The 17,009-nt window shown below is 39.2% G+C and overlaps 1 protein-coding gene across 3 annotated transcripts in view; it reads right to left on the bottom strand.

Moving 5' to 3' along the window:
• RGS22 (regulator of G protein signaling 22) overlaps positions 1–17,009 on the bottom strand; it is a 475,118-nt gene that overhangs the window by 33,807 nt on the left and 424,302 nt on the right. For all 3 annotated transcript variants that reach the window (XM_033934655.1, XM_033934656.1, XM_033934657.1), the window contains 2 exons: positions 14,675–14,780; positions 13,683–13,773 (listed from right to left, as the gene is read on the bottom strand). In XM_033934655.1, coding sequence (XP_033790546.1) covers positions 13,688–13,773; positions 14,675–14,780 — 192 coding nt within the window. In that variant the 3' untranslated portion in view covers positions 13,683–13,687. The remainder of the gene's footprint in view (positions 1–13,682; positions 13,774–14,674; positions 14,781–17,009) is intronic.

Genomic DNA, 17,009 nt, shown 5'->3' with positions numbered 1-17,009 from the left:
CACAGGGCAGATGGTTATTGTAGAGACACCACATCAGACACAGCGCCTGATAGCAAGAGAGCATTCATACTGTCAAGCATCAAATACAATGGTGCTCCCAACCTCCCCCATATAATGTTCCCTTTTAGTTCCCATCATTTTAGCCCCCCTACCCTTATTTCTGAGTTCTGATACAACAGATATGGACATTGTATGGCTCCTGGCCATATCTGACCGTTTGGCTGCCCCTGACTAGTCCACATGAGATCAATGATATAAATTAGGAATCAAACATAATAATTCACATCATATATGCAATATGACTGTATTGTTTCTATTTTGAAGGCAACTGCTAATTTTTTCTACATACGTAATCAATTTACGTATGTTTGTGGGTGGGTGTGCATGTGAACGTATGCACCTTCACTGTAATGCATTGCAAAGAGATGTTTACGAGAGATGTGTTAGCTGTTAGGCCTCACAAATGTCAGCTCACATTAAAAAAAGAAAGATCAATAAAAAATGTAGAGTTTTTAACAAGACATGGACTTCTAAGTATTTATTTATTGAAGTCAAAGGTAAAGCCGTGTGCTTAGTTTGTGGAGAACAGATTGCTGTGTTTAAGGATTACAATTTGAATTGCCATTATGAGACTAAATGCGCTGAGAAGAATAAGAACTTGAGAAATGCAGAGCGGGCACAGACATCTGAAGCTTTACTAGCTAAGCTGCAAAAGCAACAAGAAGTTTTTACCAATGCTGTAATGACATTTTTCCTATGCCTGTTTCACATTTTTATAGCCTAATCATAACATCTACCAGTAGCAGCTAATCAAAACCATACAATTAACTGCTTTTTATAAAGAGACAAATTTAATGTGGAGCAGAACTGAGTTCAGCCTATTGGTCTGGCCCTCTAAAACAGTCCCAGTTTCTCCTGTGGCCCTTTGGGAAAATTAATTGTCCACCTTTGTGACAAGAAAAGGCTCTTCCCCAAGCCAAAATCCTACCCTGCACCACCCAGTCAAGCCCCCTAACCCCACCTTACAAATCTGAGCTCCCCTGGTACAAGCTCCCCAACCTTCATCCATTCTCATACTCACCAAGCCCACCAGTAAGGAAACCCTGCCATCACCACCCATCCCTCCTCCCCCACAGCTCTACCCAAGTATATACAGAACCTTGAACTCAGTGTCAGTTGTTCCTGTCTGCTGCCACACAGGTTGATGCCCACAAATAAGCACCTGATCTCTAGCAATAGTCTTGTAACACTACCACTAGAAATTATCCTTAGATGGACATAATATAAAATAAATTATATACAATTTTTGATGTGAAGCTATGATTACATATAAAAACCTTTTTGAATGTGTTTTTTGTATTTTTTTTATTAACATTGCTTACAATCCTTTTTTGTTTATTGAATTTTGACTGTTTGAGTTGTTCAATAAAAAGATTTTTTTGTATTTATATAAATGATAGTCCATTATTATTCTTTCCATTCAAATGGAAGTTGGAAAGAATAATGCAAAAGGAGTCAAAAATATCTGTTTGTCTGGGGGCAAAATAACTCTGAAAATTTAACAAAATGGGATAAAAATTGCCATGAAGGAAAATCTGGTAAAACAACATAATGAGTTTAAAATATATCACATTGGACTGGGAGTTCTAGAGAAATAATTTCCCCTCAAAAATTGTCCAGTGTATTTCTACGAGAGGAGGAGTTCTAGCTTCTGTAGCATAGAATTATGGAATGGAATGAAACTTGGCATGTGGGGAAAAACTGGTAAAAAGACACATTGAATTACAAAATAGGCCAAACTAGGCTAGGAGTTCCACAGAAATATACTCCCCCCAAATAAAAGGCCCAATGCATTTCTCTGAAACTGTTTTCAGTTCTCTAGCATAGAAACATTCCACAGTAAAACACTGCAGTTAAGCAATTCTTCCTTTCAATTGCCTCTCCATGCTCTCTTTTCCGAAACCCCTAAACCACTTCATAACTGTAAAAAATGCTCCCTGAACAAACAGCCCCACCTCTTAAAACCTCCCCAACTGCTGCTACCCCTAAAATCTACCACAACCCCACTACCTGGTAAGCTGCCCCACCGCCTAAATAACCTCACAATGCACCAACTCTTTGCAAACTTCCCCCAACTCCAAGAATTGTTTCTGCACCCTGCAAACTGTACCACCCCAAATAAAGTTTCTATAACTGCCCCACCCCAAAACTTTCTCCTGCAATTGCTTCACCTTGTAAACTGCCCTGGCCTCCAAAACTGCCTCCCAAAACTTGCTCAAAACCTTGCAAACTGCTCCCTGCAACTTTACCAGTATCTGTAAATTGTCCCTACTAATGATGCATCATCCAGCAAACAGCCTCATTTCCAAGATTTATCACATGCAAGCCCCACACCTAAAATAACTCTACCACCCCACTTTTCCTGGACTTTCCTGAAACTTCTAGAGCAATGTATTGAGCAACAATAGGAGAAACAAAGCCTTCCCCTCTATATAAACCAGGCTGCACTTAAGAACAGAAGCTAGCCAGCTGCTGTGACATCAGACTTGGAAGATGTCATCATGTTCATCTGGAATCACCTGCCTTCTGCTGTCTGCACGCCTCTCCATGAGACCTTGCTGCTGAATGGTAAACCATCTCTGTTATTGCTTTGAGGTTTAGTGCTTTTCTGCATAATTTTCATATAAATCTAATTTACTCATGTGCTTATGCTAATCTGAACTGTAAATAAAAGGTCATTGCTTGTTGGACTTGGGCTGTGCAGGGTAGAACTTGGATACATTTATTCCTCATGCACTGATTCTTCATGGACCAGGAGCCCTGTAGGCAACTCCTGCAGAAGTAATCCCTTATCAGTTTATAGATCGCTTACAAAATTTATCTAATTTGTTTTCTATCACGTTCTCTCTAACAAGCTAAGAACATGTTACCATACATAGTCAAATGGGTTACCATGCATAATATTTAATCAAAAGGGTTATAATTTGCCATATTTACAATACCAAGTGTTAATCCTAACTTAACATATACAGAAGTTCTAGTTTCACTGTAAAATTTGCCATCCTTATATAATATACTGTCAAGCAGGTTACAATTTGTCATATTTATAATACAATTTGTTTATACTAAACTAAACTAAACCTTAGGTTTGTATACCACATCTTCTCCACAATCGTAGAGCTCGGCACAGTTTACAGGGATTAAGATAGAAAGGACCTCCAAAGGAGGGTTATAGGATTAAGTGTAAGGAAGATAAAGGGGTGATAGGGTACCAGAGAGGGGGGGGGGATGTTACATTTTTGAGAAAAGCCAAGTTTTCAGATGTTTTCGGAAGAGTTGGAGGGAGCTCAAGATTCGGAGAGGGGATGTAAGGTTGTTCCAGAGCTCAGTGATTCTAAAGGGGAGGGATGTCCCTAGTTTTCCAACATGGGATATACCTTTTATAGAAGGGAAGGATAGTTTTAATTTTTGGGAGAGTCTGGTGGAATTAGGATTAGAGGAATTCAAAGATAGTGGAATAACGGGATGAAGAATGCCGTGAAAGATCTTGAAAGTTAGGCAGGCACACTTGAAGTGGACCCTGGAGATAACTGGAAGCCAGTGAAGCTTGGACAGAAGTGGTGAGATGTGATCAAATTTACTTTTTGTGAAAATAAGCTTAGCCACGGCATTCTGTATCCACTGGAGTCTATGGAGGCTTTTCTTAGTTAGGCTCAAGTAGATAGAGTTGCAATAGTCTAATCTGGAGAGGATGATGGATTGTACAATGATGGCAAAGTGTTTTTGATGGAAACAGGATCTCACTTTCCTCAGCATATGAAGGCTAAAGAAGCATTTTTTTTTTTTACTAAGGAATGGAGGTGGTCATTGAAGGATAGTGAGGAGTCCATGATGATGCCCAGAACTTTGCTTGAGAACTCAAGCTGAAGTGCGGGGCCAGAGGACAATGGAATGGAGGTCTAATATTGGACCGAGCCAAAGTAGTTTTGTTTTGGACTCGTTTAGTTTCATATGTACAGTGAGGGCCCAGGATTGGAGGTTCGTTATACATGAGGATATGTTCTCGGGGAGATTAATGAGGTTCGAGTCGATCTCGAGGAGGACAAGGATGTCATCAGCATAAGAGTAAAGTGTTTCAGAGAGGACATGTAGATATTGAAAAGAATAGGGGATAGCGGTGAACCTTGTGGGACTCCACATGTCAGTTTCCAGGGGGAGGATGAGGTGCCGTTCATGTTAACAGTGTAAGAACGGGAACGTAAGAATTTTGAGAACCAGTCTAGAGCTGTGGAGTTGATGCCTATCTCAGAGAGTTGGAAAACTAGAATATCATGATGGACAACGTCAAAAGCAGCAGAAAGGTCGAATTGAAGAAGAACAGCGAACTTATTACAAGAATGAAGTTGTTGAACCTTAGAGATTAGTGAGGCCAATAGGGATTCGGTGCTGAAATTGGGTCTGAATCCATATTGGTAAGGGAGGAGGATAGGAATCTTTCTAAGTAGGATGAAAGTTGGGAAGAAATGATAGACTCTAGCATCTTGGTTAGGAGAGGGATATTTGCTATTGGACGATAGCTGGATGGAGTGGAGGGGTCTAGGTCAGATTTTTTCAATAGTGGGGTCAAAGCAATGTGTTCCATTTCAGAAGAGAATAGACCCGATAGAAGGTCAAAGTTTATAAGTTTGGTGAGAGATGCGATGGCCTGTGTGGGAATTTTCTCAAATAGGTAGGAGGGGAATGGGTCCAAGGTACAGTTGCAAGTTTTTAGTTTGAGGCAGAGTTTAGAGACCTGTGATTCGGATACGAGCTCAAAGGCAGTCAGGATCTGTCAGCTGGGATGGGGTTGGAGATAGGTGGGATAGGGATGGAATCGGTGGGCACCAGAGAGTTGAAGGAGACAGTAGGCGGGAAAGTGCATTTTAGAGAAGTGACCTTATCATAGAAGAATTTAGCTAGAACATTGGCTGACGGAGAAGAGGGGAGCAGGGTGGAGTCTTTTTTAGAGGTTAAGGAGCGTCAGATGTTAAACAATGCACTATTCTGGTTGTTAGATCTGGAGATCTTGTCTCCGTAGTAGTTCTTCCTAGCTTTTTTTAATATTGTGTTGTAGAGCTTAATATTGACCCTCCAGGTCTGTCTCTCTGTAGGGGATTTAGATTTTTTCCATTTGCATTCCAAGGCTCGACATTTTTGCTTCAGTTCTCTGTGAAATGGAAGGTACCAGGGGGCCTTATGGGGGTAGGAGATGGATTTGGTGGATAATGGAGCATAGAGGTTGTAGCTTTACTACACATTTCTTTCCAATCATGGCAATCAGCAGGGGAATTAGGTGAAGAGGTGAGTTTTTATAGCTTTTCTAAAGTTCATGAGCCCTTCAAGGGATCTGATCTGTGAGGGCAGTTGATTCTATTAGCTAGGTATGAAATGGGAGTGGGATCATTATCTGGCATTTTGCAGTTGAAGGGCACAACTAAGGGGTGTTTGGAGGCATGTTTCACCCTGGGAGTGGAGTGGTCTGTTTGGTACATATCAAGGAAGCTTGCTTGACATGTAGTCTGGCGCCATGTTGTGTAAGGATTTGTACACTAGCATCAAGCCCTTAAAGATACAGCATTTGGCTATGGGTAGCTAGTGGGCTGCTGACAAGATGATGGGCATGAAGGTTCTTTAGTAGTCTGATTGCTGCATTTTATAGAAATCATCTATGTCATGTTGTCTACAGTAATGCAAGATGAATACTAATGCTTCAATAGGGAGGCAGGACTGTTCAGCTATTGCTGATTTTGCCACTTGGCCTCGCAACCTTTACACACCCCATATAGTATTCTGACAGGCTTGCCATACAGTTCAAAAATATTCTTCTGTTCCTGCTAAAATAACTGATATATTACATAAAAGAGGCATAGGCGTTATAGGTAGCCACTGTAATTCATATTGTCAGAACTGGTAACACATATGTTTTTATATACATACTTTATGCTAAAGAGAATTTATGTACAGAACAGTGAACTCTGGACCTGAATTACTACAGGTAGGTCTGGTTTTTGGGGAATCACAATATCTCTTATCTTGTATTTAATGGCTACAGTTTATAGAATTAACTCTTTGATGGGCCTTGGGCACAAACAAGTACATTGAGCTCTTCATCAGAATATCAACAGGAAATCTAATACAACAGTATTAACTTTTAAAAAAGGAGACTATGATAACACGAGGAGAATGGTAAAAAAGAAACTTAAAAGTACAGCTGCAAAGGTCAAAAATATACATCAAGCATGGATGTTATTTAAAAATACCACCCTAGAAGCCCATACTAGATATATTCCATGTATTAAAAAAGGAGGAAGGAAAACCAAAGGGCAGTTGGCGTGGTTAATGAGTGAAGTGGAGGAAGCTATTAGAGCTAAAAGAGAATCCTTCAGAAAGTAGAAGAAGGATCCGACTGAAAATAATTGTAAGCAGCACAAGGAATGTCAAGTCAAATGCAAGGCACTAATAAGGAAGGCAAAGAGAGATCTTGAAAAGAAGATTGCGCTGTAAGCAAAAACACACAGTAAAATTTTTTTTAGATATATTAAAAGCAAGAAGCCAGGATGAGAATCGGTTGGACCGCAAGACGACCGAGGGATAAAAGGGGCTCTCAGGGAAGACAAGGCCATAGCAGAGAGATTAAATGAATTCTTTGCTTCAGTCTTCACTGAGGAAGACATGAGGCAGTTGCCGGTTGCAGAAATTGTATTCAGTTCTTATGAATCGGAGAAACTCATACAAATCTATGTAACACTGGATGATGTAATGGGTCAATTTGAACAGTAGAAAATCACCTGAACTGGTTGGTATACATCCTAGAGTGCTGATAGAATTGAGAAATTAACTTGCAGAGCTATTGTTAATAATTTGTAATTTCTCTTTAAAAACCAGCATAGTACCAGAAGGCTGGAGGGTAGCCAATGTGAGGCCAATTTTTAAAAAAGGGTTTCAGATGTGATCTGGGAAATTATAGATCAGTGAGTATGATGTTGGTGCTGGCCAAAATGGTAGAGACTATTATAAAGCACAAAATGATAGAACATATATGTATGCATGGATTAAAGAGAGAAAGCCAACATGGTTTTAGTCAAGGGAAATCTTGCCTAAAGGGGTGAATGTACATGTGGATAAAGGTGAACCGGTTGATATTGTGTATTTGGATTTTCAAAAGGCTTTTGAAAAAGTATCTCATGAAAGACTTCTGAGGAAATTAGAAAGTCATGGGATAGGAGGTAATGTCCTTTTATGGATGAAGAACTAGTTGAAAAACAGAAAACAGAGAGTGGGTTTAAATGGTCAATATTCTCAATGAAGAAGGGTAAATAGTGGGGTTTTCCAGGAGTCTGTGCTGGAACTGCAGTTTTTTAAAACATATTTATCAATGATCTAGAGAACATAAAAACATAAGATTTTCCACTGCTGGGTCAGACCAGTGGTTGATCATGCTCACGCGGCGGCCCTTAGGTCAAAGACCAGTGCCCTATTTGAGTCTAGCATTACCTGCATATGTTCTGTTCCAGCAGGAACTTATCCAACTTTTCTTGAATCCCTGAAGGGTGCTTTCCCCTATAACAGCTTCTGGAAGAGCGTTCCAGATTTCTACCACTCTCTGGGTGAAGAAGAACTTCCTTACGTTTGTACAGAATCTATTCCCTTTTAACTTTAGCGAGTGCCCTCTGGTTCTCTTCACCTCGGAGAGGGTGAACAATCTCTCTCTTCTGAGTCAATTCCCTTCAATATTTTTAATGTTTTGATCCTGTCCCCTCTCTTTTTGTGGGGGAGAAGAGGCCCAGTTTCTCTAGCCTCGCATTGTACGGCAACTCCTCCAGTCCCGTAACAATTTTTGTTGCTCTTCTCTGGACCCTTTCAAGTAGTACTATGTCCTTTTTCATGTACAGCGACCAGTGTTGGGGGCGTACCATGGCCCGGTACAATGGCATGATAACCTTTCAGATTTGTTTGATCCCCTTTCTTAATCATTCCTAGCATTCTGTTTGCCCTTTTCACCGCTATCATGCATTGCGCGGACAGTTTCATTGACTTGTCTACAAGTACTCCCAAGTCTCTTTCCTGAGGGCGCTCTCTGAGTATAGCACCGGACATCCTATATTCGTGCATATGATTTATGTTACTGACATGCATCACCTTGCACTTATCCACGCTGAACTTCTTTTGCCATTTCGCGGCCCATTCCTCGAGTGTGTTTATGTCTTGTTGTAGGTCTTCGAGTTTCAAGTTTCAAGTTTATTTTTAACTTATTGAATCGCTTAATTTAATTTGCTAAGCGATTTACAAATAAAAAAAAAGGTGTACACATTAGCTTATTTATAATAGATTACATAAGTTTGACATACTGACATACAAACTAACAGATACATAAGGGAAAAAAGGGCAGAACTACAATTGTATTAATAAAGCATAAAAGGAAACAGGAATGGTAAAAACAACAGGAAAGGGGAATAAGATAAAAAAAAGAAGGTAATCATTAAATATGATTATAAATTAAAAGCATCTTTAAAAAGGAAGCTCTTCAGAATGCCTTTAAAATGTTTTAGGTCATTTTCCTCTCTTAGATGCTGAGGTAAGATGTTCCATAATTGTGGGGCCATTACAGAGAAAATATCATGATGACAAGTTCCGATAACTTTCAGTGATGGAACTGTTAAGAGTTTTTGATTAATGGACCTTAAAGAACATGATGTACTATAGGGAATAAGTAGTTTATTAATGAATTGGGATTCGTTTGAGGACAGTGTTTTAAAAACTAAAAGTAAAATTTTAAAGGTAATGCGATAAGGGTCCCACGGCAACAAGAGGGCATCCGTGGAAAATCAGGGGCGGGAAACTATGAGGTGACACCAGGAAATTATTTTTCACTGAAAGGGTGGTTGATCGCTGGAATAGTCTTCCACTGCAGGTGATTGAGGCCAGCAGCGTGCTTGATTTTAAGGCCAAATGGGATCGGCACATGGGATCTATTCACAAGGCAAAGGTAGGGGAGGGTCATTAGGGTGGGCAGACTAGATGGGCCGTGGCCCTTATCTGCCGTCTGTTTCTATGTTTCTATGAAGCCAATGTGATTCAATCAGGAGTGGAGTAACATGATCAAATTTTTTGCGGTTGTGTATTAATTTGATGGTGGTATTTTGAACTATCTGAAGATGCCTCTTTTCTTTTTGGGTGACATTTATTAATAGAGAGTTACAGTAATCAAGTTTTGAAATAATTAACGAATGGATCAATATGTTAAGTGATTTTGGTTCTAAAAATTTAGCAATTGAGCAGATCATACGCAGCCTATAGAAACAAGATCTGACAGTGTTAGTTATATGTTCGTGGAAAGATAACCTATCTATAATAATACCTAGTATTTTTAGGGATTTTACTGATTTTAGATGAACATTATCAAAAATAAATGGAGCACTTAGACTTATGTCTTTTTTCCAAGGGAAAAATAGTGTTTTGGATTTTTGTATGTTTAAAGCTAACATATTAGAGCTAAGCAATTGTTTAATATCTAGTAACTTTCTATTTATTTCATCTTTGTTTTCTGAGTTTAGTGGATGGAGCAATTGAACATCATCAGCATAAGTGAAGGAAGTAAAGCCTATAGATTGGCATAAGCTTAATAACGGAGAAAGAAAAATATTGAATAAAAGTGGGGATAATATGGATCCTTGGGGGATACCATAATTAGAAGTATAAGGTTTTGAAACTATATCTTTAAAGATAACAGCAGATGAACGATCAGAGAGAAATGAGTTAAACCAATCGAGAACTTGACCACCAATTCCTATTGATTTCAATCTATCAAGAAGTAATACGTGATCAATGATATCAAACGCTGCTGATAGGTCAAGAGAAAAAAGAATAACAGAGTTGTGGTGATCTAAGTGATAAAGTACGTTTGTGGTTAGTCCAATAAGTGAATACTCCATAGAGTGATTTTTCCTAAAACCTGTTTGATTTGGGTGTAGGACATTAGTTGTTTCCACAAAATCTGATAATTGTTCAAATACCAGTCTTTCAGTTAGTTTTGCCAAAAAAGGAATGTTAGCTATGGGCCGGTAGTTTGAGGCGTTCTCAAGACTGGCTTTGTGATCTTCAACTATTGGAATAATGGAGGCCTTTTTCCACACTGATAGTAATAGACCCAGTTCTAAGCTATTTTGGATAAGGTTATGGATATGAGAGCCAAAGCATAAGAAAAAAAATTTTTTTAAATTAATGGAGGAATGATCTCATCTCGAGTACCTTTTAAATTAACTCTTAGAAAAAGATGTTTTATATCCTTCTGTGTCCTCACTACTCTGAATAACTTTGTATCGTCTGCAAATTTAACCACCTCCCTCGTCGCGCCAATTTCTAGGTCGTTTATAAATATGTTGAAGAGCACAGGCCCAAGCACTGAATCTTGCAGCACTCCACTCGTGACACTTTTCCAGTTTGAGTAATGTCCATTTATCCACACTCTCTGTTTCCTATCCGCCAACCAGTTTCTAATCCACATGAGTATATCACCCTCAATTCCATAGTTTGCAATTTTTTGGAGTTCATGCGGGACCTTGTCAAATGCCTTCTGAAAATCTAGATATACGATGTCGACTGAGTCACTCTTGTCTATCTGCCTATTTACTCCTTCGAAGAAGTGCAGTAAGTTTATCAAGCAAGAACTTCCTTTGCTGAAGCCGTGCTGGTTGGTGCTCATCAGTTTGTGCACATCAAGGTGATCGATGATGCGGTCCTTTATCAGCACCTCTACCATCTTTCCCGGTACCGAAGTCAGACTCACTGGTCTGTAGTTTCCCAGATCCCCCCTCAAACCTTTCTGGAAGATCGGTGTAACATTCACCACTTTCCAGTCTTCCGGAATCTTTCCTGATTTGATCGACAGATTGGCTATTAGTTGAAGCAGTTCAGCTATAACCCCTTTCAGTTCCTTGATTACCCTCAGGTGGATGCCATCCGGTCCCGGGGATTTATAGTTTTTAAGTCTATCAATCTGTCTGCATACCTCTTCTAGACTGATCGTCGACCCTGTCAGTTTCCCGTCTTATAGCTTATAGTTTATTAAAAATCTGATAAAACGCTTTACATTACATTACAAAGTGTTGTACAATTAAGATGAAAAATAAATAATGAACAAAAACAATACAGAAACAGACATACTAAGGGGAGGAAGGAATAGAAAAAAAGAGAAGAGTGGCTTCTGGTATATTGGATATATCCTCTTCGGTAAATACAGACACAAAAAATGTGTTCAGTTTGTCGGTGATGGCTTTGTCCTCCTTTAGTACTCCCTTTATTCCACTGCTTCCTTTGTGGGTCGTTTTCCCTTAATATATCGAAAGAACGAGAGGGCACTCTCTAAAGTTAAAAGGGGATATATTCCATACAAACATAAGGAAGTTCTTCTTCACCCAGAGAGTGGTGGAAATCTGGAACCCTGTTTCGGAGGCTGTTATGGGGGAAAACACCCTCATGGGATTCAAGACAAAGTTAGACAAGTTCCTCCTAAACCAGAATGTACGCAGGTAGGGCTAAACTCAGTTAGGGCACTGGTCTTTGACGTAAGGGCTGCCACTGGTCTGACCCAGCAGCAGCGGCAATTCTTATGTTCTTATGCCTCCTTGGCTATTTTTTCCTCGTAGTCCCTTTTGGCCCCTCTTTCCGCCTCATGGCACTTGTTTTGATGTTTGTGCTTTTTCCATTTTTCGTCTGCTTTTGTCATTTTCCATTCCTTAAACAAAGTCTTCTTGTCTCTGATCGCTTCCTTCACTGCTACAGTGAGCCACACCAGTTCCTTGTTCTGCTTCCTCTTGGAACCCTTGTTGATACGCAGTATATATAGATTTTGCGCCTCGGTGACTGTGTCCTTAAAAAGGGACCATGCTTGCTCTAGGGTATTTACAGTGCTTATCCTCTTCCTAATCTTCTTCCTCACCATGACTCTCATCCCTTTGTAGTTCCTTTTTCGGAAGTTCAGTGCTGTGGCAGTCATTCTGGATCTACTTTTTGTTCCTGTTTCTAGATGGAAGTGGATCATGTTGTGATCACTGTTTCCCAGTGTCCCTTCTACTTCTATACCTTGTGCCGGTCCTCGTAGTCCATTTAGAATTAAGTCCAGAATTGCATTTCCTCTTGTATTTTCCATGACAAGTTGTTCCAGGAAGCAATCGCCTACAGCATCCAGAAATTGGTCTCCCTACTGCAGCTGGAGTTGCCTAGGTTCCAATCTATCCCCGGATAATTGAAATCACCCATGATAACTGTGTTGCCTCCCTTGCATTCATGTTTAATCTCATCTGTCATCTCTTCATCAGTCTCTTCGGACTGCCCTGGAGGTCGGTAGTAGAGATAGGAATAACTAGTGAGAATTAAATTTGCTGATGACACAAAGTTGTTCAAAGTTGTTAAATCGCAAGAGGATTGTGAAAAATTGCAAGAGACAGTGAGACTGGAAGACCCGGCGTCAAAATGGCATATGACAAGTGATGCAAGTAGGAAAGAGGAACCTGAACTATAACTACATGATACTGGATTCTATGTTAGGAATCACCACCCAGGAAAAGGATCTACATGTCATTGTTGAGGATACAGTAAAACTTTTAGCTTAATGTGTGGCGGTGGCTAAGAAAGCAAATAGAATATTAGGAATTATCCAGAAAGAAATGTAAAACAAAGGTGAAAATATTATATTGCCCTTGTATTGCTCTATGGTACGGCCACAACTTGAATACTGTGTGCAGTTCTGGTCACTGTATCTCAAAAAAGATATAGTGGAATTAGAAAAGATTCAGAGAAGGGCGATGAAAATGATGAAAGGTTTGGGATGCCTTCCCTATGAAGAAAGATTAAAGAGGTTAGGGCTCTTAAACTTGGAGAAGAGATGGCTCAGGGGTGATATGACAGAGGTCTATAAAATACTGAGTGGAATGGAAAGTGTAAATGTGAAATGCTTGTTCACTCTTTCCAAAAATACTAGGACTGAAGCTACTAAGTAATAGATTTAAAACAAACTGGAGAAAATATTTCTTCACACAATGTATAATTCAACTCTGGAATTCATTGCTGAAGAATGTGGGGAAATCAGTTAGCTTGGTGGGGTTTTAAAAAAGCTATTATTTTGTAGGTCATTATTAAGATGGCTTGGAGATATCCACTGCTTATTCCTAGGATGCGCAGCATAAAATCTATTTTACTACTTGGTTTCTGGTTTGGCCACTGTTGGAAACAGGATGCTGGGTTTGATGGACTTTCGGTCTGTCCTAGTATGGCAATTCTTATGTTCTTAATACATTTTAAAATCCCCACAGATTGTGTCTAACATAGTTCTCAATGCAGAGAAGGATGCTACTCACCAGTTCCTTCTACCAACTGGGGAGAATGCACATTTCTGCAGGCAGTGGTGATTTTGATAAACCCTCCCACTCTTCTTACTACAAGCCCTGTACCCTGTGTGAATCATCACTGGTGCCCCTGGTCTACCCCTCCTCCTTATTTGGGCCCCTTGTGATGCACCATTCTCTCAGTCCTTGGTACAGCAGTGACATCACCAATCTACAAATACACATTCTAACACAGCAATAGTAAATATTACATCCACATACCTCCTCCCCCCTCCATATCATATGTAACATGATACTCACGCCTGCTATTTTGGACCCTGAATTGATGAGTTGTAGGGTTTTCCTGCGAGCTTCATGGATTCAGTCCTTGTAGAATAAGCAGATGAAATATCTGATAAAAAAAAGAGCAATATTGTAGCATCAAGGGAAGGGGTAATTTTCTCATTGCCTTCACTGGTGAAAAACATGTGTGCAACCTTTCACTCTACATAATTTTTAGGATTTTCAAAGTGAGAGCGGGTGTTTAATTTTATTTTGACCGTTATACCATTTATACTTACTAATTTATCTGGATACTTTTTCTGAGTTAAATATTCAAAGCAATTTAAATGGCTTCTAGCCATTTAGATCATTTGTCTGGAACTAATCGGGCATATTCGATAGCACTTAACTGGACGGTGTTGCTGAAAATGCCTAGCCTACATTTAAGCCCAAACTGGCTGTTTTGTGGGCATTCCCGTAGCCGGTTAAGTACTAATATTCAACACTTAAGTAGCTGGGATAACTGCATAAATAGGAACACATAAAACCCATTCCTATTTTATGCGGTTCATCATAGCTGTTTGTGCTGAACATCTCACTTAACTGGCTATGTTTTGTCCGTCTGGGTATGCCCAGGTATTCAACGTCAGAGCACTGAATATCTGTGCGTGAAGCTGGCAGTGGTCAGCAAATCGCTAAGTCCCACTGGCTGAATATCTCCTACTAGGTGAACACATTTGAAAATTCAAAATGTGCACATAGTTCCAAATCCTGTACCCAAGAACATCTCTGCCTACGGTGGGTAAAATATACACAGATTGGCACGACTCATTTACTTTTACCTGCATGTAAGTCATAAGAACCTATTCCCAAAGGTTAAACAATGTTTTAGCAGCAGAAATGGCTTTGAAATGTACCATCTAGGAGAACTTCTACTTTCTTATACATCATGTGATAAGAATTTTCAGTAATGTGTTTCTAGGATTTGAGAAATATAGCAATGTTCTTCTAAAGCGCAGCATGAGGATAACCTGTATAAAACGTTGAAGATGACTTTTGTTCAAGGTCGTCTTGAATTTTAAGCAACATTCTTTCCTGCTCTATTGCTTCCAAATACTTTGAGTATGACCAGGTACCCTGCAAGAATATAATGTAATGCCAGTTAGTGGCACATAAGAAACTTAGGGGACAATTCTTACAAATGTTTATGCAAGTTTCAAGTTTAAGCTTTATTTAATATACTACCCATTCAACATAAGCATATAAAACCAGCCAATTTAAAACTTATCTCTGTTCCACAGGCTTAAAATCTGTCTGGACATAATTGTGTGCATAGATTTAACGGGATAAAAAAAAAAAAGGCCAAGTCAGGGTATGGCCCACGATGGGCTGTTCAATTTTAGCCACATAGGGATGGATTCAGGAAATGGTGCCTACTATTAGGTTTCTGGATACAGCATGCTAAGCTCAGATTCTGTAACAGCAATTGCGATTATAGAATGCTAGTGTAAGTCTGCATGCACATTTGCAATTTTAGGCATGAGAACTTACACCATGTCATAGGCTGGTACAAGTGCTTGTACCTAACTGTAGGCAGTTAAGAGCTTAAATGCTAGTACAGTATTCTATAAGATGTACCCACACCTGCTAGGCACATCCCGACTCACTCATGCCCCTCCCATGGCCCTAGTACATGTATTTAATAGATTGTACATGCAAAGGTTATAGAATTGTACATGCATAATTGCTAATTGGTGCCAATTGCAACACCAATTTTCACCTTGTTATTACCTAAATTTATGCACACAACTTACATTCTATAACTTGCACATGCAACTTTCCACGCTAAGTGTAAAGTTAGACAAGCAAGTTTATAGACTCCAGGAGTTAGTGCAATATTTAACACTAATGTCCCAAATTTATCCACCTATATTTGGCCATACTGACTTAAACCTGATAACAAAAAGTACCATTAGACTTAACTAGATTTTCAGCCACACGGCTGAGGCTGAATCTTCAGAGCTAACCAGTTAACTGCTTCAGTTAGTGGCTCTTTGACATTCTCTCTCATTAAGCTTAGTCTAATTTAATCTTTAATTTGTGGATCGCACTATGCCTATATAGGTTCAAGGTGATATAAAAGACAAAGAAGACCATATAGTAACATGGGGAGCTTACAATAATTGGCTTAAATTTGTTATACATAACTTATTATATAATGTTGAGTGCTGAGTACAGTATAACTTTAAGATTGTCAAACATTTAAAAAATAGTCAGAAGTGTTTGTGGCATGGTCTGGTGACTTAGTTGTGAAGCCATTTGTTGAGATTGGGTTGAAGCTTTGATCATCCATATTGGCAGAGCTGGTTGCTTTGTTAGGAGTTTAAGGGGGATTGTTAATGCATGATTGATCCTGGTGGTTTGTAGAATAGAAATGTTTTCAATTTTCTTCTGAATTTTAGATAGCAGGATTCTTTTCTTGTGTTTATTGGCAGACTCTTCCAGGTTTTGATAGTGACATAGGTGAATAGAGAATTTAATATCCGTTTGTATTTGACTCCTATAGGTGAGGGGAGAATCATTTGCGATGTGTTAGATATTCTGGTTGATATGGAGTTCTAAGAATATGTGAATTAATGCCTCAGATGAGTTAGTATAATGTAGGTGGAATGCAGGATATTTTGAATAAGATTTGAGAGGTCATGGGTAACCAGTGAAGTTTGTGGTAGTAATCTGATACGCCGTCAAATTTCTTGAACTTGAAGATCAATCTGATACCAGTGTTTTGAATCAATTGTGTAATTGTGAGGACACTGGGGAGTTTAGACCTGCATTTAAAGAGTTGCAATAGTCTAGTTATGGTAGGATAAGCATTTGTACCAAGATAGCAAAGTAGTGTTCATAAAATAAGGATCTAATCAGCCACAGCCATTTCATATTATAGGTTTTCTTCCACAGGTTGGAGATTTGTGGTGCATAAGAGAGTGAGGAGTCTAGAATGATTCCAATTACTTTGGATGTTTTGTGTACATTGAGGTTGTCTCCAGATGGTAGTCAGGGAGTAGGGAACTGTTTGTTGGGCAGTATGAAGCCAGAGTTTTTGGTTTGGGCTGTATTTAACTTGTTTGTTGTTGGTGGCCCAGGTAGAGATTTTGTTTATTCCATTTGAAACTTTTTCTGATGCATTTGAGGTGGCTGGTTCCATTATACTATGAAAATGTTTTGCTGGACGATGGGTCTTCCCTTAAAAACATCTTTTTAGTTCATTTCACATATGTTTATGTGTTCCTACATTTGGTATCTTACTATGCAAGGGAATATATATTATCAAAGGTGATATCAATATCAATCACTTTCATTAATCAC

Source organism: Geotrypetes seraphini, chromosome 2, assembly GCF_902459505.1.
Source record: "Geotrypetes seraphini chromosome 2, aGeoSer1.1, whole genome shotgun sequence".
NCBI classification, from domain to species: Eukaryota; Metazoa; Chordata; class Amphibia; order Gymnophiona; family Dermophiidae; genus Geotrypetes; species Geotrypetes seraphini.
Note: the sequence above shows the minus strand (reverse complement) of the source record. Positions and strands in the feature narration are given on the sequence as shown.